Source organism: Corvus brachyrhynchos, unplaced genomic scaffold (assembly GCF_000691975.1).
Source record: "Corvus brachyrhynchos isolate BGI_N302 unplaced genomic scaffold, ASM69197v1 scaffold14, whole genome shotgun sequence".
NCBI lineage: Eukaryota > Metazoa > Chordata > Aves > Passeriformes > Corvidae > Corvus > Corvus brachyrhynchos.
The window spans coordinates 3484454-3507560 of NW_008239110.1; the positions used below are offsets into that span (position 1 = coordinate 3484454).

General features: G+C 35.2%; 1 protein-coding gene across 1 annotated transcript in view; it reads right to left on the reverse strand.

Annotated features, from left to right (window-relative positions):
- The window catches only part of ASCC3 (activating signal cointegrator 1 complex subunit 3), a 255062-nt gene that overhangs the window by 139643 nt on the left and 92312 nt on the right, over positions 1 to 23107 (reverse strand). The window contains exons 11-13 of the mRNA XM_008637741.2: positions 19932 to 20096; positions 8404 to 8580; positions 5201 to 5272 (exon numbers count right to left, since the gene is read on the reverse strand). Of these exons, the coding sequence (XP_008635963.1) occupies positions 5201 to 5272; positions 8404 to 8580; positions 19932 to 20096 (414 nt within the window). The remainder of the gene's footprint in view (positions 1 to 5200; positions 5273 to 8403; positions 8581 to 19931; positions 20097 to 23107) is intronic.

Consider the following 23107-nt stretch of genomic DNA (forward strand, 5'->3'; position numbering starts at 1 on the left):
TCAAGGTTTAAGTAATATCAAAGAGAATCACTTATAAGAAAAGAATAACAAGAAAATGTTGGAGAAATAAAAGAGGTGAATAGTCTGGGGAATGTGGCAAAAGAAGAGTTTTATGGCTGCAGTTTGAGGAAGAATCTCCTTCAAAAGCTTTCAAGGACTTCAGCAACAACTCTTCTAATTGATAATACAAGAAATTTATGGGATTTTTTTCTCAAGTGAATTTCAGACCAAAAAAACAAGAAAGAAAAAAAAGAAAATATAGGAAAGGCTAAGGTTCTGACAAACTCATAACAGCAAAAATATTTAAGAGGTGATGGGGACAATGGAAAAAACATGAGGTCATCTCCTGGTAACCAAGCTAATGAGATAAACCAGCAAAAGGTCAGTAACAGCAGGAGACAAAATGGATGCGAATTTATGTCAAAGTTAAAACCAGTTAACTCCCTAGGATACTAACTTAAACAAGTGAACCTTGACAAAGAGAGCAGCAGTTCAATACATTAGATAAAGGAATTTAACATGAAATCAAAATTTACACATGGTATGTTTCAGAGGAATAACCAAAACCTTAAAAATACTATGTTATTTCTCAAAACTCCTAAAAATACTGTTATTTCTCAAACCATAACATGACAAGGGTGTCATGTTGTTGTCATAAATTTTTAAGATAAATATAGTATGATATGCATTGTCCTAAACTGGTGGTGGGAGGAAAAGGGTAAAAGCAGAAGAATGGTGAGGAGGATGGTAGATTTACTCAAGTGATCTTGCAGCTGGGATTGCCTAGGCCTGGAGATTACAGTATGGGAAAACCCATATACTATGCCCACTGCTGTTTATCCTTTGTCTGTTTTGAGAAATAGAATCTCGTGTGTTGAGCTAACGTAGGTGTTCACATAGACTTGGAGGCACTCTCATGGACAAGCCTGAGATCCCTGTCCTGCGAGAGATCAAAGCTCAGAGATCATAAAAAGCCCAGGGAGATCCCAGCACAGTGGTACAATACATGGGCCCCTGGTAGATGGGTGCAAACAGCAGCCCCACTGCCCATCAGGATGGACTGAGCCTGGCAGTGCCTGCGCTGCCCCTCGTGTGTCTCTGCTTCCAAGACACTGCTTCAGGATCCTCCAGTGAGTGAGGTAATGAAAAAAAGAACTCTTTGCATTTCAGCCTGGTTTTGGGGTTGTTCTGGCCACATGCCTGTGTTGGCTCACACAGCTGGCCAGCAATGTAATGTTTCAATTTATTATAAAAATGATGCCAACACATGCAGTCTTCAGTCACTGTCTTTGCTGATCTCCCAAGGCTCTCCACTGGCTGTCTCAGAAAGGTGCGACCTGAACCCCAGAACTTGTTGCCATTAGATGCCCTTCTCACAGGGCTGGAAAATGTGAATTTTTTTTCAGCTCTGTAGCTGAAATAATGCTTTTGATTGATGTGGCCCACTAGTGGTGATTGTCTGAAAAAAGACAGCTGTAATAACACTGAAGGAATGATAATTTTCAGTCACTTAGCCTTCATCTAGTCTTCAAGTGAAGAGTATCCTGGAAGAGAAATGCCAGAAAAATACTCCACCTGCAACTGACCATAGAATCATATTTTCTGACAAATGGTACACAGTTTTTTCTTTCTGTATTTAAAGAATCTTTGGTTTATTAAGAGGTAGAAATAAAATTCAGAAAGTGCAAATTAGTCCAGGAAGATCTTTTTAGATTATATCAGAACATAGCAAAATCAAAGTATGACACAAAAACAAATATTCACCAATATCAAGCATGGAAGGACAGTCCCAGAAAAGCAGACTTAACAGCACTAGAGGTTCTCACTTAAAGCCATCTTAGGAGGTAGGACCTGCCAGAGTAAACTTCTAACAGATTTCTACATTTTTAGCAATCCTACCAAATGAGCACATTGATTTTAAAAGTACTTGAAGACCTTTGGGACAGTTTTTGATCTTACTTCTTTAGTCATGTCAGGAAGTTTCTATAACAAAAACCCCAGAAAACTCAGTAGGGCAAGCCATCTATCAAACTTCCTCAAGTTAAACAAAAGGAGAATTGTGCTATAAGACAAATGTTATTGTTTCAGTTGCATTTGGTAATTCAAAGTGAAGCCTACAAATGAGATATCTCATTAGTCTGAGCAGATGGATCAAAACTAAAGACTGAATCACCAACTCATAATTTCCCAGCAGCCAGGAAGAGCTTGAAGTCTTGCAGAGGATGAATGTTGAAAAATCAACATAAAAAGCTTCTCTCCATCTGTCAAAACACATGCCTATAGAATGCAACTACTCCTACCAGCCTTAGCCTTTAAAAAATGAAAACATACATACATCTAATAAAAACACATGGATGTATAACTGTAGTCAAACCTCACACTGCAACCCACAATACGACAGTGACACATCAGCATGAATTCCACAAGAGTAAACTATTTAGTTCTAGTATGGTAGAATTCTCTGAGAATGAGTTAACAGAACAGTAGACAAACAATGTTGAATTTAATTCATTAAGACATTCCAAAGACTCTGGTCAAGAATCTTAAAAGAGACAACATTGTGAAAGCTTGATGGCCACAGGAAGATCTACATTAACTCAAGCAACTTTAGAAGAGGGAAAGTGTTTTTCTCTGGTTCTGGTATTTCTTTCTTGCACTTCATGTAAAACAGAACAGAGAGGTTTTTGGCTCTCTGGAGTACTGCTAATGAAATCTGTGTCTGTCACACATCACTGCCTGAATAGATATAAAATCTCAACCATGTCCCGAAAGTCATACAGATACACAACAGCTATGGAAATTTTTTCTTAAGTATTTGGGGGCAAGAGATGAATACATCTTTTTAAGAAATATATTTAGAAGCAACCACAGCTTTGTAAAAAAGCTTATGAAATTTGCACATACATAATGTTAATAAATACAAGTTTTATGGATAACACAAGCTAAGAAAGGTAACAGAGCATGATGATAACAGCCTATGGTGAACATGGACATGAGGTAATGGGTTTTTTGGAAACTTAGAAAATCAAAGGGCATTCTCAAAATTGTGCAAAGACACTGAAGAAAACCCTTCTAGTGTAACATTCATCCTATTAGCTTATAATATTCATCTTCCACTATGGAGCAGGCACCTCAATGTAGATATATCTACATGAGGGTTTTTTTTTCCCCACTTTTTAAACATCTGCAGTTACTCTAAGGATTAGACAGATCATTTGTCATAGCACACTCATTAAAAGGAAAATTCTAACTTTTCATGTGGTACAGTACTACATACTATAATTAGACAATGAGCTGATGTGTTTGATTCTGCATTGTCAAAGCCTGTATAATGCTACTTGTATATCATTCATTTCAGGCTATGATATTTTGTTTAATAAATATCAAGACAATATAAATTAAATACTCTGAAGAAAAGTCCAGTGTAACTGGTTGCTAATTAGATGTTCTAAACAAGAGTTCTGCAACATAGCAGAATGAACATTTTCAAACAAAGAAAATTTACAATCATTTGAATCAAATTAACCAAAAGTATTCTGAAATCAAATCAACATTTATATAGCAAGGGAAACCATACTTCTGCTTTGTCCAAAATATACTTATATGGCTGTTGGTTTGAAATACAATTTTCAGAAACTGAGATCAGCAAGTGTTCTCTGCTGAAACTGTAACATCAAGTAGACTACAGTTCTTCTCTTGACCTTACAACTGTAGCTCATGCCTTAAAACAAAATACTCATGTATTCAGCTGCTAGCACAAGAACTAAAACTATTCTCAAGAAAAGCTACAAAAACATCTCCTAGAACTGAAAAACTTACTGTACTTGAATTTTGCAAATAATATCATATATGTTTGCAGTCAGTTCTTCCCTCAGTGTGATGAAAAGAGAGGGGAAGAAAGGTGCAGTAAATATGCCACAACAGCATACAGACTCCCTGCTGAGAACCCAAGATACATTACTTAGGCACTACTGATTTAAAGACTCTGCCACTTCCACTTCAGCAAGTGAAAATACACAAAATCAAAACAAGACACGAAAGATAAGAAACTAAACATACTTCAGTGTTAGGAATTTGGTAATGTATGTGCATAATTGACAATGAAGAGAAAACAAACTAAAGCTCCCTTGGTACTGCTAAAAAAAATTTCATTAACAGTCTTCACTCAGGAAAATAACAGTATTTGCATAAGTAATCTTCATGAAAGTTTTCTGAATGTAACAGTAACTGATATCAACAAGAGAAGTGGAAGAATGGAGCTAAAGCAAGGTGGTGGGGGGCAGGAGAACTAAGAAGCTGTTGCTGAAGTATGTTTTCCTTTCCCAAGTCATAAACCAACTGTTCATTTTTCAAAAATCACAATGAATTTTTTTGTGGAAAGGGAAAAATGTGCAATTCTTAGTGTGACTGTATGGGACAGTTTCCCTCATTTATATATAGATTATTTACCGAAAAGCCTCTTCAAGCATCACAGAGCACTAGCATTTGTTCCTGCTCTGAAGACGTGCCACACCTGCTTTATGTGCAAAGCTCTAACAAAAATGAGACATTGTGTGGGAGTGATTCAGGACCACAATCATAACAGAACGAGAAACTATTCAGGCAAAGGAGTTAGGCCCATATTCTTAGAGGAGGGGAACGTCAGACTTGAAAATTCACTGCAGAAACCTCTATTGTAAAGCAAAATGAATAATTATTTCCTTTAAAAGAAAACAAAACACAAACCCCAGGATATTTCAAATGACTTATGCTGAGTTCCTTACACACCATGTCTTGAACACTCATAATTGTCATCCGTCATTTCCAACACAAAAGACTAGAATTTGAAAGACACAGGAAAGGCTAAGAATAATAATTAGGTGCTTGATTTTTGATTTTTTTAATCTTTAAGTGTACCTGTTGTAAGGTCTCTAAAGTACTGACCTACTTTGCTTTGCAATTTTTAAAAAAGTGACATAAATACACATTAATAACTTTATGGATATATAAAGTACCAGGAATTCTGGCCTCTGTTAGAAGGTAACACTATTTAGTCAGTTTAGATTTTCTTGCATACTATTTCTATGAAGTGTTTGTAGGGTTAGAGGCTACCTCTGAAGTGACAGATCATAAAAAAAAAATTCTTAATATATCACTATGATGATCAAAATGAAATTCTTTATATATGTTCTGAATGGAAACTAAACTAAAAAATAAATACCTGGTGTCCAGCCATTATTTGCTTCAGCACACTTTCATAACATACTTCATCCATATGATTCAGCTGCTGCACCTGAAAAACAGTCCATATTAAAATAATCTGTCTTTATGGATTATCTACTACGTATCAAGCAATTTAGAGTGATCCATGAAAGACAAATTTGATTATGCAATTAAATTTACAATATATCAATTCCCATTCCTAACAACAGCATTTTGCTATTAAATTAAGAAATAAAACATGAAAACACATAGATAAAATGTGAGTAAGGGCAGTTAATAGAAAATTTGTTATGTGACTTTGCTGGTGTTTTTTAATGACCAAAGAGAAGTAACCCGGTTCTTTAATTTATCTGTTTCATTTTAAGGAACCTTACTTCTACAAGATATTGAGGAGAAAACCATTTAATATATCTTATCTAGAATTAAGGCTTCCTATTTGCTATATAAAAATAGTTTTTACATGGCATAAATATATATTTTTTTATCTCCAGGAAATTACTGATAGTGTTTTTGCCATAGAGAACAGATACTTCTTCATAGTTGGGTTATGCACAGAGAACATTGTGAGTAGAATGTAAAGAGTTTCCAATTATAGATAAATAAAATGTTTAAGAAAGATTCCAGTCAAAATATAGAGTATTCTTTAACCCACTCTTATTTTTTTCTGTGTCTTTAATGTATTCCAATATAAATAGCATGTATTTACTTGAATGCACCTCAGTATTAAGGTTGTGACAAATCGAAATAAATAAAGTCCAAAATCATAGCAATCATTCCATTCTTCATTTGTGCATTCATGTCTTATAACCAAATTGTTTTGGCACAAAGAGACATTCTACAAAAGCAAAGCATGTACAACTTTCAAAATGGAAATTTAATACTTGGATTTACCTAGAATAGATGAAAGTTGAAAAACACAGCTTTAAAACAGCTTTAGAGAAAAAAGAGAACATTCGTATTTGAAACTGTACAAGTATAGTAATAAAAAGATGAGAAAATATGGGCATGTGTGCTAGAGACAAGCACCCAGTCTAATCATTCTTAAAATGAGAAGTTAGCTTTTTACCAAATATGTTTTTTCAAATAATAGCAAGTGAAAATCATTAAGGAGAAACATACAAGAGCAGTGCATAAAGACACATGGACAGTATGTATGTATATATATATATATATATATATACATACTACAAACTTAATTTCACATATTCTTTGCGTTTATACCTAAAGAGAAAAACAAACACGCATAAAGAAAAAAGACTGATACTAAAGAAAAATACCTGACATTAACAGACCTTGACTGAAGAAGCCAAACCTTAGTCTTGGTGCCATATGCTCCAAGAATTTCAACATACAGAGTTTTGAGAGCTTTCCTGGATAACTACTATGCATAATAAATACATCATGCTGTCCCTGCCTTTGAAAGCTTCCCTACAGTTTGCACGTGACTCTGTAAATTGCTAATCAGCTCCAAATTTTCGGCAAGTTTTTTTTGGATGCAGGATTTTAGAAAACTGTGGCAAAGCATCTACCTAAAGTAACTAACAACCTTCTATCTCCTTGCAACTCATTAGTGTGTACATAGACACAGCACTGACTGCACTTGCTGATGGTCTGCAATAACTGATTTTGATCCCGTGCCTTCTTACATTGCCTTCCTCCTCTCATAAAGACCACAAGGATGTTGATAATGGCAATAATTAGGCAGCTTTAGTATTAGTATTATCCTGAACGGAATCCTTTTTCAAAGAGGCTTAATACTTTTATTTTTTGCTTGCTGTAAAGTGTGTTATCTTGATTGTAAAATACATTCTGCTGTGTGAAATTGTAATGACAATCTTCTGAAAAACAAAAGAACTCCTGGCTGTGGTATTACCAAAACAGTCTGCCAGGTATTTCAGAATAACAATTACTTCCTCATATTTCCTCATCTCCTTATGCTTCTTTTAAAAATTACTGTTTTTTTAATAATTTCATATTTTACAAGATTTATATATATCTTTGATTTTTTAAATCCCAAATGCATTCTAAAGTGACTATGAATAAAGGCAGTATTTTCTCTTTTCTTACTATATAGTGGAAATAAACTAAATATTAAAATCAAGTAGCAGTGAAAGATTAATTAAAAGTAACAGCAAGTAAGAGTAAAGGTATTAAAAGCAATTAATGAAGGTTAAAATATGCAAATCACGGTAAGCACCATATGGTAAACTATTCTTGTCCATATAGATTTGAAACATCTCCCTACAGTTGTAAAATAAGTTCCTCTCCCGCACTGCAGATGAAATGACTACTTCAATAACCTAGTAAGAAAGGCAATCTCCATTTCTACAAAAACTAAAATATGTGCTATGATTGAAAAAACTACAAAATTGACTTTTGATTGAAAATGTCTTGATTTCTATTAATTTACACCACAGGTGAACAGTATTTTTCCAAAAGTTAAACTGCATAAATTTTAATTAGAAGTTAACGAGATGCAAGGGAAATCTATGGGAAGTGTTTGTATAAAGTCCTGTATTTAAAGAACTATAATTTACATGTCAAGTGTCACTGCACTAGAGATTTTTGATAAGAATATTATACATGACCATCGTCTTAATGCTTCCCAAAACGACCAATAGCACAATCAGTAAAGAAGCTTATTTAGGGATACTTTGAATACAGTACATGTACATATGATAATTAATGGCTTAGCATGCTAAGGTTTCATCAGTAACTTTAATAGTAATGTGCGTCATGTATATATATATATATATATATATATATATATTTCTCCAGATTAAAAAAATTAGTATTTTTCTTATAACATTCCTCAGGCATCCTTACAGCCAAACAAGATGCACCACATGGAAATCTGAAATGAGAGAGGCAGAATACTCAGCTGCTAAAGTGATACTACCGTTGAGGGTGATGATTTCTTCTTCACCAAGCAAAATTTAGTAGTGAAGCAGAGGCAATGCAAAGCTAAATATGATTGTATCCAACTCCAACAACGCCTACTTACAGGTGTGGTAAACTGAGGAAAGAAGATTCTTAAAGCACCTTTCAATTATGTATATCTTTATAGAAAAGAAAATATGCTGCAAAAAACACCTGTAGCATAATAAACCGGTACCCCATACACATACATATATGAAGCATGATCAAAACAAACAGCAACCACAAACAGCAACCCTTTCTTTGGCATTCATGATTCTTCACCTTATTGGTTGTCTTGATTCCTATAAAGGTTTGTCCCAGAGGTACGGGTCGGAAACGGCCATCAAAATAGAATAATCCAATGTAGGGATTGACGTGCAGAAATGTAGCAACATCAAGGTAATTGGGTAATGTAGCTGAAAGGCCCAAAATCCTAATCATGCTTTGTGTAGATTCAACCTATTAAAAAAGCAGAAAAACTGTAAATTTTCCAAGTGTTGTAAGCCAAAGAATCGAGAACAGAGTTTTAAAACATCCCTTGTAAAACATTAATGTCAAACAAACAGTTAGTACTTTCCATAAAAGGTGAACAATAGATGTGAGTTAGTGATTATCCTGTATTGAAGAAACCAGTGCATTCTGCAATTCCATCAAACCTTGCTTATTCATCTTTCTATTTTATTGTACTTTTGCCCTCCAAAAGGTTAGCTAGTCATTAACTGACATGGAGGAACAATAGCAGAAAACTGGCTTTGTTAAGAAGGGATAGCCCAATTTATAGGCAAAACTGTGACACGATTTGGTGTCTTTTCTTCCTCAGTCAAAATCAGACCACTATTCTGGAAAGAAAAAAGAATCTAATTTGTGTCATTCCTCCATCCTGGGTTTTTGCTTCCACTACACTCTTAGACAACGTGTTCTAGTTCTCTGTAAGTGGCATTTCCTTCTTATTTCTTCTTCTTTTTTCTAAATCTTTAATTCCTCAAATGTTTGGTTTACATGCCTTCTCACTGAATAAGGGACAGAAATGGTGATTTACAACTAAATGTTCTGTTCCACACAAAAGCCTGCATATTATATGTATTTTCAGGTAATTTTCAAAAAGAATGAAAGCATACAGAAGACCTGAATGAACAAAGTACACAAGAATTTTCCCATTTCATTCTGGAACATTAGGAGTTGCGTAGGCTGGCTCACAACTAGCATAACTAAAACCAGAGTTCACAGTAATTTTATTACAAAGGCTTTTTAGACACTGTAACTGAAGCCATATATGAGGTTCTCAACCAGTCTCAAATGGGTCAGTGTCTCAAGATGAGTAAGGCTGGTAAATTCTACCTGGCTAAATCCTATTCAAAAAATACGAGGTTTTACTTCGAATACAGATTTTGATTTACTCAGGTGTTTTGAATTCAAGTGAAAGGAATGCAATTAAAACAGTTAAATTAAAAGTTTTCAAAATAGATGATTAAAAAGTGAATGGAGAGGATTCTCAAGGAAGACAACACCACACCATAATCCAGATCTGAAGAATAGGAGGCACACCAAAATATGAAACTAAATCTCAAAAGGAACCAAACACCACAGACAAGCAGACAAAGTAAACCACTACGTTGCCTGGTAATGGACATTTCAGTGGCAAAAATTTGGACACTAAAACTGTGTCTGCAAACAATTAAATGACACAGAAAACCTGCAGACCTACCCTTCTGCACTTGCACAAGAGCAGTTTTCCAAAGGAAAGCCCCATGTACAACAAAATCTGATATGTAAATGCAAACTGGGACAAATTAGAGATTTCACTTTCTGAAATCTACAGGAAACAAAAGCAGTGCTCAAGAGCACAAAAAGCTTTATTACTTCTTACACATCTTTTTGTGGCTGGATTATGTGATGACCTAAGGGCTACAGTCATCATCAACCACACGTTTTGAGGTGTTTGAGGTTTGGGAGTTTTTTCAGAGGTGGGGGAGGTGCACAGAGTGGGTTGTTATCTCTTTTTTCTATTTGGGTTTTTTTGGTTTTGGCTTGGTCCCCTGGAGTAGCACATCCTTCTGCACAGACCTTAGTGTCAGCACGGCTGTTTCTCACCTTTTTTCCCTCACAACTACTGCACAGTGTTTTTACTCTTTCTTAAACGTGCTTTACCAGAGGTGCCACCACCTTGTCTGTGGGGCTCAGTCATGCCCTGTGCTGGACTGGTCAGAGCCTGCTGTAAGTGGCCATGTCTGGCATGGGGCAGCCACAGACATCCCTCACCAAGGCCACATTGCACCCCCACAGCCAGCACCTGGGCATCTGTGGTGCAAAAGTTTTATCTTACTTACTATACACTTCTTTATTTTCAAGCTTGAATCCCTGAGCACAATTACCACTTGCTGATATACGTGTCCCATAGTTTGTTTGCAATTGCTTGATAATAAGTACAGCAATCTTAAAGCGTACCTGAGCTCCCATCTGGAAAACATTACTCGATTTTGCTAAATTCAGTAACAATTTTTTTTCAAATCTCCTAAGAGCCTGAAAGCACTAGTTTGAAAGTATGCTTGGTTTCAGCTGAAGGCAAGAAAGCATTTCAAATATTCAAACAATTAACAACAACTCTGCTTAATAACCACGGACATATGTATTTTTACAGCACCTAAGTGTAAGGTGTTTTTTCAAAGATTTCGTTTAAAATAAAAACAGTGGCTAGAGAATAGTTACAGTTTACTGAGAGTTGCCATTTTTGAAAGCTGAGTAAAACAAAGAAGCCACTTAAAGTCACTGACCCGGCAGTTGACCGTGGAGCTAAGGAACTTATTGAAAACCTTGAATTAACACTCCACATGACAACTGCAGCAGAGACCTAACGCAAGCAAGTAATTAAGATTACTAATATATATGTATAGCACATTTTTTAAACCCCTTCCACTAGACCAGGTTGTTCAGGGCTCCAGCACTTCAAGGGATATGGCATCCACAACTCTGGGCAACCTATTCCAGGGCCTCACCAGCCTCACAGTCAATAATGTCTTCCTAATATCCAAACTAAACCTACTCTCAGTTTAAAGCCATTCCCCCTTGTCATATCACTACATGCCCTGTAAAAAGCCTCTCTTCAGCTTTCTTTTAAGTGCCCATCAGGTACTGAAAGGTAGTAAGATGACCCAGATGCCTTCATTTCTCCAGGCTGAACACTCTCACTTCTCTAAGCCTTTCCCCAAAGGGAAAGTACTCCATCCCTCTAATCATCTTATTAAGACACTAAATAATTCCATCAATTTCTGTAAGTTCTTTTGAGGCCATCCAAACAAAAAAAGTGTCTATTTTTTTACCATCTACTTTTATATTTGTTTACCAAAAATATAAATAATTTATATACATATATAAAATAATCAAGATGTAAAAACAGGTACACTTACACTAAAATAAATCCTTCCCATTATTTTATGTTCAGATCAAATTCAAACTGTAAACTAAATACCCATGTGTTTAGTTTATGCATATCATCACATGCTTATAGAGAATGAGGGGTTTTTATTCTTTTAATTTTACATGGCATTATAAAAACAGCAGTGACTAAAACTGTGCTAAACTAAAAAAACCCAAGACTACCTGAATAGGCAACCATACCATATGATTTATTTTTCGCATTTTCTCTGTGATTATAATTCAGTTTCAATTTATTTTATATTTAGATTATAATTCTATGTATCTATTATTCATCTATAGAAACTCGATTTTCCATAATGGTTTTTAGAAATCTAACACATTTTTGTAACAGAGTTCTCTGCATACATTTTTCAGCTACTTCTCTGACTTTGCCTTGAAGAGCAAGCACTAACATCTTTTGCTCTGAGGTGCTTCTAAAGAACAGTAAGCCTTGAAAGTGTGCATATGCCTTTTGTAAAGTCAGACCATCCAAAAATTAGTATTTTTCAAGTACTGAGTCACTTATTATTTGATCCTAGAAGTCCCAACTAGCAATTATGCTTTCATATACAAGACACCAAGAGCCCACAGTCTTTTCCTGAAATGGCAGTAGAAATTACTGATAAGACATTTAGGATGACAAAGTTTTCTGTTTACATTGCATATTGGTGGCTGGTGGTAGGCAGCTAAGTGCCTTTTCTTCACTACTGAAACACAACCTCTAACATTTCGTTCTTTAAATGTGTTTAATTATCCCAATAAAATAATTAGCAGCATTTGAAACTTACAAGGCTTTCCTTGACAACCTGAACTGACACATCATTTGCACATCAGGTTCTTTAAAAGCCTTACTATGTTTTATTGATTTGATGTTACATTGGAAGTAAGAAATAAAATCGCCATTGCTATATTTAACTGACATATATAATTAGTATATCTAATTCAGAAACATTCATGATGGCATGCAGAGAATTGACAGCATGTCCACCAGACACATTCACAGAACACAATTACCACACCATGAAATTCCATGTATGCAGAAAAAATAATCAGAAGATAGCTATCCAGTACCGATTTCCACACAAGCATCATCTGCGTTTACGCTGCAAATCATAAAGGATCAGGTATGGGAAGTGCCTCTCTGGGTTGTAAATTGATCACAGCAGGATCATTTTCTTCCTAATAGGTTTTAAGATTTGCATATCATCTCGTTACATTACAGACGCCACTTGAGAGCATACAGAGTGTGCATAGAGATACTCTTTTATCTGACTTCTAAAGTTCTTCCTGAACTTTGTGATCTTGGCAGCCTTCCCATTTCCATGTATTAAAATATCACATTCACAGAATGAATTACAATCAAGCTGGAAAGCATATCTCTGATTGTTCAACTTGAGCACAGAATTAAGTGAAGCAGACAAGTTTACACATTTTAATCTTTGAAGAATTGTCTGCTGGTTATAAATTAATCTGATATTCAGATGACCCAGGATCACTTCAACACACCCTCTGCAGTAAGTCCTTATGCCCTTCAGATGTACACTAAAGACAAGATACTCAGAAAATTAAACACAAGCATTTCTTAGTTTTTAGTGCAGATGTGCAAGAAGAAGAATTCTTAATGTAGGTTCCTGAGTCCCCTATACCGTGGTAGTAAGAATGAAGTACTGCATATTGGGATTCACACTAGTTATTAGTTGGATACTATCCTACCCACAGAATGGCTCTATGTCTCACTGTCTCACAGGATCTGTGCTATTTATCCAAATCAAAGGAGAAACAGAAATGGAAAAAGAATTGAGTAGGGCTCAGAGCACTAAACAAACAAACAAAAGAATTAAATGTATTTCAAAATTACTAAGCGGGAAGTTTGTTAGAATGTTTCATCAGTGTTTATTTGTTTATTGCTATATTATTTACTAGTAATGAAAGAGTTAAGTCGCCAACTTCACCACATAGGTGAAGTGGTCTAGCTTTTGGAACAAAAATGAAAAAACAGTGAAATTGCAAAACCAAAGTACATAGTAAAAATGCAATTACTAATACAGTTTTGAAGATTCTATATAGGACGTTATCTACAACTCATTCTGCACAGAACGCATTTGTTACTAGGCAACCATTTAGTTAAGTAATTTTATTAGTTTTACTCTGCATCCAATGAACCCTGAAAATACTGTGATCTCAGTCCTCCATTTAGAATATATTTAAAAATCTAGAGGTACTGGAAAAATGTAACCATGCAGAAAGCACTATTAGAAGCCATATTATTCTCCCTCAGCTAAATCCTAGGTATGCATTACTTTGTCTCAAGAAATGACATTTTGCATATATCTATTATAAGATTTCTATGCCTGGCACAGTGTCAGTTTTTCCTGACTGACAGAATGCCTTTTCATGTTATGCTTACTGTTTTGTTCCCAATCTAAGAAATAAAAATACCTCTGAACCCTTCCACAAATTAGTTTCACTGCTTTACTATAATATGAAAGACCACAAAATGTATGACAATCACTATTACATTTTAAACTCCACAGGTATATCACTAAACTGGAAAAACAGTCACCTATAATAAAAAAGGAGATGCAGAATGACTTCCTGACATCCCTTCCATGCAAAGTAAGAGAAAAGCTTCTGAAGATTAATTCAAATGTCTGATACATAATATTTTTCCAAACAATGAAGATCAGGTTTTGTTTTAAAAAAGTAATTTTTACACAACTACAAGGTTGTGAAAAAGATGACAAGATAGACTTAGACTCATGTAAGACTCATGAGACATATGGCTGCAAAACATACTGCCTAAAAATAACATTACAGAGTAGCAAGAAAACATGTATTAAATTTATCACAAGCTGATGAACTGACAGATTTTAAAAGAACGTATAATTGAAAAAAGGACATTAAAAAGGGATTCCTCTAATTGCTTTTTAAGCCCAACTCTATTCAGTAATTTTATTGATGATATGCAGTAAAAAACAACTGATGATAAGAACGGCAGGTGATTGGCAGAATTAATATAACTGATGTGTGTGTCAGCCATACAGATATATCTAAGTTGATAGCCCCATTCAAACTAAATTTCTTTTCATTTAGCTCATTCTATAACAGGCCACAGCTGCAAAATGAGACACTCTTCTCAGGAAACATTCTTATAGCAAACAGTTAATCCTGCAGCAACTATAAAGAGGTTTGTTCGAGGATTTAACAAACAAGTACCTGAATGCAAGCTCCGAAGAAGATGTGTTAGCAAATTAAGTACATGCAATTCTTAAAGGTGTATAGGTATATATATAAAGGTATATATAAAGCATATTTGTATTCTCAAAGGGATAGAACTGCATAATTGAATGGAAACGCTCTACCTTTGTATCTGCCAGAACCAAACTAACACAAAAGTTCTATCTATATCCAGTTTTGCTGACATGTTTTACAAATACAATAGTGAATATAGGAAAGTCTAATGAAAAAAAGCCACACAACACTATTGTTTGAAACAGAAAAATTATTGCAGAAGGCCTCAGTAACCTTGTTCTGTTTACCCTTTAACAAAAGATGTTGAGTAACTTGATTAGTTTGTATAAGGAATATCAAAGAGACAAAATATAACAGCAGTCACTCAAGGTGAGAACTGAAGAATGAAATGAAATGCCACTGCCATTCTAGTCCCAAAAGACCCATATAGGAACTACAGTGGGTTACCATTTGACACAAGATCTAAGCAGCTGGTTTTATGTCATTAGCTATCAGTCTTGACTTTTTTTTTTAAACAATTATCAAATCAAGAATGGGATTCCAAGCACATAAAAATTCGTAATTTGATAACAATTAGACATTTGGCTTTGGGTGAGAAATATCTGAACTTGTTTTCCTGTGATCCCTAGTAAGAGGTAGAAGAGGGAACCAAAGGGATGGAGTAATAATATGTAGAGGAGATATTGGCACTACAGATACAGAAAATGCAAAGGAAGAGCAAAGAAAACTACATTACAACTGAAAGGAAAAGCTCCTTAAATAAGGTGGCATGAGGAGAGAAAGCTCAGAAAGGAAACATGAGAACTTCTGGGGGAAGAAGAACTCCAACATCTCGTGGTCACTGCAGTCAAAGCTGCCTTTGATCTGCACTTCCCCAACAAGCCCCTCCTTTCTTAATAAGTAAAAGGTACAGAACAGCACCTATCCTTGTTGGGTCCTCTATTGCCTGAAGGAGGCATTTCTCATTACTGTATTCCAGGAATATCCTGGATTCCTCATACTGCTGTGTTATCCCACCCATAGTAATAGTATCTTTGCTGATCTAATACAAAAACATAAAGCAACCGAAACTTAAATTTGAAGAATGAGACAGTGCTGAGAACAATATTTGTGTGTTTAAGATGAGAGCTGTGGTATCCCAAAATCTGAGAAAGGTTTTAATATGGATTTTCTTTTTTTTAATTTACCATTCACATACTTCAGAGCAGGTATCAAAACTCGTGTATCTCTTAAGTATAGTATTCAGTATGCTTTTTTGTGAAAAAATACCCATAAGCAGCAAGGCAGTCATCAAAATCTCTGAATAATTATAACAAAATATTTCAGTCGCCTGTAAAAACTGTCAATTTTTTTTTCTTTCAAGCTAATAACCTTAGTATATTACAGTAGTGTGAAAAGTTTGATTAAAAAGTTTAAGCATTTCAGTTTTACATCTGCATTATGCTCTGGACTAAAACTTTAAACATCAAAGCTATAAATTGGATTCAAGTAAGTTGTTTGATGTTATACCTATAGTATATAATAGAGCTCAGAGCAATTTTCCCACCAAAATGTTTAGCAAAGTCAATTTAAATCACTTGCAAAAACATTCTCTAAAATTTGAAAAGTGCAAACATGCACAAATATGTTCTTCATTCCGCTATGAGTAAAACTGTCAGCAATTCCAATATATATGCTCCTTCCAGGTTTAAATAAAACCTAATTCTAAAAATGCCATAAGTTAAAATGAGCATGTTAAAGTCTTACAGTAAGTGGTGTGACTCAGTGTTCATCTGGGGGAAAGTACATCAATCATTCAAGTATTTTGAGGTACAAATTAGGACACACTTGCTAATGCATCAGGATATTCCTGCTTTAAGAATGCATTTGGATAGCTGTATTTTTACCTTGTATCAATACAGATCTCAAAACATTCTTTTTGGGCACTGTTGTTGGCCCAAGTAGCAAGTTGAATATTAATTCTTAAAAAGAAAAAAAACCCCGAACCACTGTCTTTTTTTTCTATTATACACCATCTAAACAAGACACCCCACATACCTCCAACAAAACAAGAGAGATGCTTTTTCTCTAAGACAGGATAACAAACCCTGCAAAAGGTAAAAGGCACTATTCTATGCATCCTGACCTGTACAGGAATCATGACATTGTCTCCTATACAAGCTAGGGAAGTGTGATCCAGATGAACTACAGGTACACGCTATTATTAGAGTTGCTATTAGTGACTTATGGAAAAGGCTGAAGTAGTATTCAAAGGAATTTATCACAGTTCTGTTCTAGAAGTGATACAAGAAATGATGGTTCCAGGTCAGGTCAAAAATTATACTACGTGAATGTACGGTCTCCTGCAGGAGCCAAAATGGACAGTACAAAAAGTGGGAAAATGTCAATGATATTTACCAGAACAGATCTCAGTTACTACAGCCTCCAGTCTGATCTAGTGACTTTTACTCTGCAATGGATTTTTCTTTGAATTATTTGTCCCTCTACTACAAATTAGGAAAACATAGTCAATATTTTGGGTGTTTTACACCAGTATACAAATCAGGTAATTGATTTCAGCAATTACTGCAGTGGTGTAATTGACATAAGGATATTTCAGATTAATATTGCCCTTGGGTTTGGGGTTTTTTTTTATTTTTCAAGAACTGAACAATTATTCGTACTTCCTGTGTGCATGAATACTAAGCAAACATGATATTTCTATAGATATAAATGAAAAGTAAGTTCTATACTACTTTCAGAAAGGCTGGAGAGGCGATTCAAATCACTGAATACAGAAGGACATTCTCCAGGGATGCGCTGAATATTCTGGCTTTTTATACTATTCCAGGGACATTTAAGAATTTGTATCAAAATATATAAAACAGCATTATGAGCAGGAAACAAAACCAAAGAAATGCAACAACATATTTTTTTCCTCACAAAGTAATATTAAAACATTAGATGTCATTTTTTTTACACTTTGAACATCTATAACAGTATTTTCACTAAATTCCAGAGAAACTCTCCTGAAATCAGAAACATTATGTTATCCTTTTTTATTGACTGCGTAAAAGTTCCAGTAACTTCATAGTTGTGGACGTACACTGCAAACTTCATAGAACTATACCTGCAAGCTCAAATGCTGAAGTATAACATTTCAGTGTAATTTTAAAAAGTAATCCTTTTATTATTTGTTTTCATTATTAAAAAAGTAAAACAACTGTACAAAACATCTCCTGTTTCTTTGTCCCCAGGCTCTCTGGGAGGCTTGCAATTTGAAATATTTTTGTCAGCAATTGTTTTCTGCAGCACAATTCTAAAAAATTCTACAAGTAATTTTGCCCTCTTTTTAACTGTGGGGTTTTTTTAGTGTACTTTTATACTGTAAATTTTCCCTCTCCTAAGCTACCTGCTTGTAAAGATACATAGGGGTCTCCATTACTGCCTTTCTTATCAAATTAGAATAAATAAGGTGGTGAAATGGTCAGTTTCAAGATTTGTGTATTGCTGTATTTCCCAACTATTACACTTAAGGAAGGGTTACAACTGGGTAGCTTCAGCTCCAGATGAATTAAATTACAGCTTGGTAGGTAAAACAAACCTTGAAATCCTAGGAGATGAAAACACCCTTTTTTAAGAGAGCTATTTTTTAAATGAGTGCTGAAGCAAGATACTGTTATATTACAATAAATACACTAAGGATAGGATTCAGTACCCAAGATATAATTACCTCAGATTTTATATTCCTTAAGTTACCTGCACAGGCTTGACAGACACAAAAGGGAAGGATCTATGGGAGATTTGTGTCCAAACAAAGCAGAAACAGAATGCCAAGCTGAGTAAGATAGGACAGATAAAATGGCTCTCAACATCTATTTTGTACTTTCGATAGCTGAAGCCTATCTTACGAGTCTCATAAAATTTCACAGTAAGAAACGAATAAGGTTTGCAATCTGACATGAAGAAAATTATTATCATGGTCACTGCTAAAAGCTGAGATGCTTTACTATAAAGACACCTAAGGAAAACAAGGTTATCAAAATCATTTAAGAAAGAAAATACAACATCAAACAGCTAAAGTTTAGTGCCTTTGAGGTAGTCTAAACTTAGCTTCTTCTAAAGAATTATTACTTATATTGTTCTTTATATAGGAACTGTACACTTTCTGTACTGGATTAGAGCAGACATCCATTTCATTCTGTTCTTAGCAGAGTTGGAATCAAATGATTCAAAAAGCCTTAACAAGGTTAGTGTAGCCTTACCAAGAGAAAAACGCATCTTGAAAGCTAAAAGGCTTTAAACATTTAATATGCTACAAATAGAGCCATAAAAATAACTGTTTCATTTTAATTTGTTACACATTACTTGTATGGATAGAGTTTTGCTCTGCATGACAAAAAAAAAAAAATTGCACTCTATCCTCCCTCTTCCCATTATTTATTTATCCTAAATCTTTCCTTTTTATTCATCTCCAAATTCCATGTTTTACTTTACTTGTACAAGCACATCTCACCATTGAGACCAATCTTATTTATTGCCTAACTCTGAATCCTTCTTTTGTGCAAGATTCAAGAAAAAAATCCCTTTTCTCCTTTTTTCCATTTCAAATCTTGGTATTTAGAAAATACTACTAAATCATGGGGAAAAACAAAAGGACCATTTATGCTAAACTAAAAATGATGTAGTATTTTTCTGGAAGTGCTGAAAGTTTTACCTAGATTTAAGACACTACTCTTAATTAGAACAAAAAAGAAATTCTCCTAGGAAAACTGCTAATTGAAAATGAGCATTCCTGGCAAGAAAACTATTTCAATTTTGGTTGTGTTGAAACATTAGCCTGATTATTATTTGCTTGAAAATGTTTAATTTTCCCGTTACTTGTACAGTACTATAAATTAGGCAAATAAATTATAAGAAAAGAAACAGCACTGTAATAAACTATACATCTTAGGAAACTGATAGTTGATACAATACAGAAGGGAAGGTAGAAGACAAAAATTTTTCTGCATTCTTAAACACAGCTTTAAAGCAGACAGCTGTAAAATAAATTGTAAACTGCCTAAGCATTTCTATTTAATTGTCTAAGCATGCTACCCTTTACAGTGATATCTATCTATTCTTGGCCAAAACAAAATTATTTTGAAGATTTTTTTCTCTCTTACCTGTCGTAAAGTACGTGCTACTATACTTTCAAGTACTGGTCCTCTGTCTTCATGCAGTAGATGAACTTCATCAAGAATCAAGAGTTTTACCAGCTGAGAGAGGGCTACATCACCAACACTTTTTCTTGTCACTACATCCCATTTCTCTGGAGTAGTCACGAGCATCTAGTAGAGCAGAAAAAAAAAAGGAATATTAAGTATTTACCAATTAAAATGCAGATACAAATTTATAAAAATACAGTAATTTAATATACAGCAGAGTAAATGCAATGTAGAACTTAAAGTTATCTTAAGTTTTACCTACTTTATATATGAGGCAGACAGTTTGCGGCATCTACACATGTTGGACGGCCATTAGTAGGATTCAGTATGGAAACCCAAATGGAAATATCAACTAATAATTTCAAGCTACTGTGCCCCATTTGTATACATTTTCCACATGAAAACATTTAAACAGCTATCCAGAATCAACTACTTATATAATCATTTAATGTTTGTGTTTCACTAAAATGAAATCTGTGATAAAATATTTCTAACCTTCTTCACAGCACAGTAAATAACTAAGACCCTCCCCTCATAAGCTTGACCTGATAGTTCCCCATTCCCTATGAAATGCTTTCTCCCTAAGGCCTATTTTCAAGTTGTACATTTTGGTATCTTGATCCTTGTGCTGGTAAAACAGATTGAACAACTTCCACCTGTCCTGGATAAGGTAACTTCCAAACTTCATTGTTTCACGTCGATATATCAGGCCATTTCTCCAGCCTGCCAGTGTCCCTCTGTATGACAGCACAGTCCTCTGTGTACCAGTCACTCCTCACTGTCTACCCAGTCAACCCACACGTCAGAAGCTTCTTTATGAGGATGTTACAGAAAACACTATCAAAGGCTTTACTGAAATCTAGGCAGACAATATCCACTGCTTTTCCCACATCTACCCGGCCAATCATTTCCTGATAGAAATTTATCAAGCTGGCCAAGCATGATTTCCCCTTGGTGAACCCAAGCTCACCACTCACAATTTTCTTGTCTTTCATGTGTCTGGAAACTGTTTTTAGGATTAGCTGTTCCATCACTTTCCCATATGAGGCTGACCAGCCAGGCATTCCATGGGTCCTACTTCTTGCCCTTGTTGCAGACAGGAGTGACATTTGCCTTTGTCCAGTCTTTGGTCACTTCTCCCAGTTATGATGGCTGATCAAAGATTATCAAGAGTGACACTGCAATGACAGGAGGCAGCCTCCTCAGCACTCGTGGATGAAAATCAATCAGACTACAGACATGTGTGTTCCCTGTTCTCTTAAATACTCCCTGACCTGATCCTCTTCCACCAAGGGTACACTTTCCTTGTTCCACACTTTCCCCCAGTTTCTGGAACTTGGAATTCCTGAAGGCCAGTCTTGCCAGTAAAAACTGAGGCAAAGGAGGTATTCATTACCTCAGCCTCTTCTGTGTCCTGTGTAACCAGGCACCCTGTCTCATTCAGCAATGGGCCCAGAGTGTCCTTAGTCTTCCTTTTGTTGCCTATCTTGTTTTCTTTGACACTCCTGAGCAGATTCAATTGTTTGGACTTCAGCTTTCCTAACTTCAATCCTGGATGGTCAGACAGTGTCCCTGTATTCCTCCCAGACGGCATGTCCTTGATCCCACACTCTGTATGCATGCTTCCTTTTTGTGTACGACCTGGAGCAACTTGTTCATTCATGCAGGCCAAGTTCCTATTCACTGGGATGGACCACTCGTGAACTTGGAAGAATATTAAGCAGCTTTCTTGGTTCCTTGAACTCTCTCTTCCCTCCAGGACCTTATCACATGGGACTTTTCCAAGCAGATCTCTAAGGCAGCCAAAGTCTGCTCTCCTGAAGTCCAGGGCTGTGAGCTTCCTTTCTGATCTGTTCCTCCTCCTCGTCAGGATGCAGAACTCCAACATCTCATTATTGCTATGGTCAAGTCCGTCTTCAATCTTCACACCTCAAACAAGTTCCTCCTTGTTTATGAGGTATAGCAAACCACCTCTCCTCCACGTCCTACCTACAGAGGAAGAAGTTCTCATCAGCGCACTCCAGGACCCTCCTAGATTGCTTGTGCTGATGTTTCTTTCAAAATAGTAGAAAAAAATGTTTCTTACAAAACACATTTATGAATACTTTTTCTTTACTTGGTCTTCTCCACAAGACATATTCTGATAGCATTTATTTATTCTCCTCAGAAAAATATTTTTCCCTGCACTGCCACACAATATTGTTCTAGTCCAATTATTTTACCATCAGAATATACCAGTCTTTATTAATTACCAAGAACTACTCCTGAAGAGATTTTGTGATATAGCAGAAAGATGATGTTAATTTCCTGCAACATTTAAAGCTTTACACATGAAAGACTCACTGAATCACTATTATCACAGAGAGTGGTGGTATCCGGGGGGTATCTTTATGGTTTGTTTAAATATTACTGGGTACAATTTGTTAGCAAATACAGATTTTTTGAACACTTGTACGAAATAGTAGGTGTAAAAATGTCTGTCCATAATTTATGAACTGAAATGTAACACTGCTACAGATGCAACTGTTCGCACTTTAAAATGAGCCATATCAACCACAAAATATTAGCAGCTGTACTTCCACAGAACATTAATTAGCAAACAGTGAGGAAATATATTTAGCAATGCATATTAAGGCTTTAAGGTGTGAAATACTACAAATGCAAGCTACTTAGCCAATTTGCTAAATCTAAATTGGCAACATTCAGATCACAGCTTTTTTTAATGTCAGTCATGTTATCAGGATATATATTTTAAATTGTATCATTAATTCTTCTGTTTCTGAGTGATGACTAAATATCCATTATAAGGGTCTTTTACTTTGATCTTATTTTAAAATAGCAATGTTCGTAAAGCAATGACCTGATTTGAAAGCTACACTAAATGAGACAGTATATCAAGTAAGAAAAGAGATCTCCAGAGAATGTTTTGCTAGAGAATATGACTGGGTCTTACATTTGTTTTTCAGATAGAAATTACAGTTGGGGAAAAAAATTCTCAAAAAACCCACCCAAACAGAACAGCTTTGCAGTTGCAAATTATAAACTGAATTCAAATACATAAAATGCTATTTAAAAAATATCAGCTAAAAGAAAATGCTGACTATCAGCAAAGGCTAATAAAGATTATTTTTTTC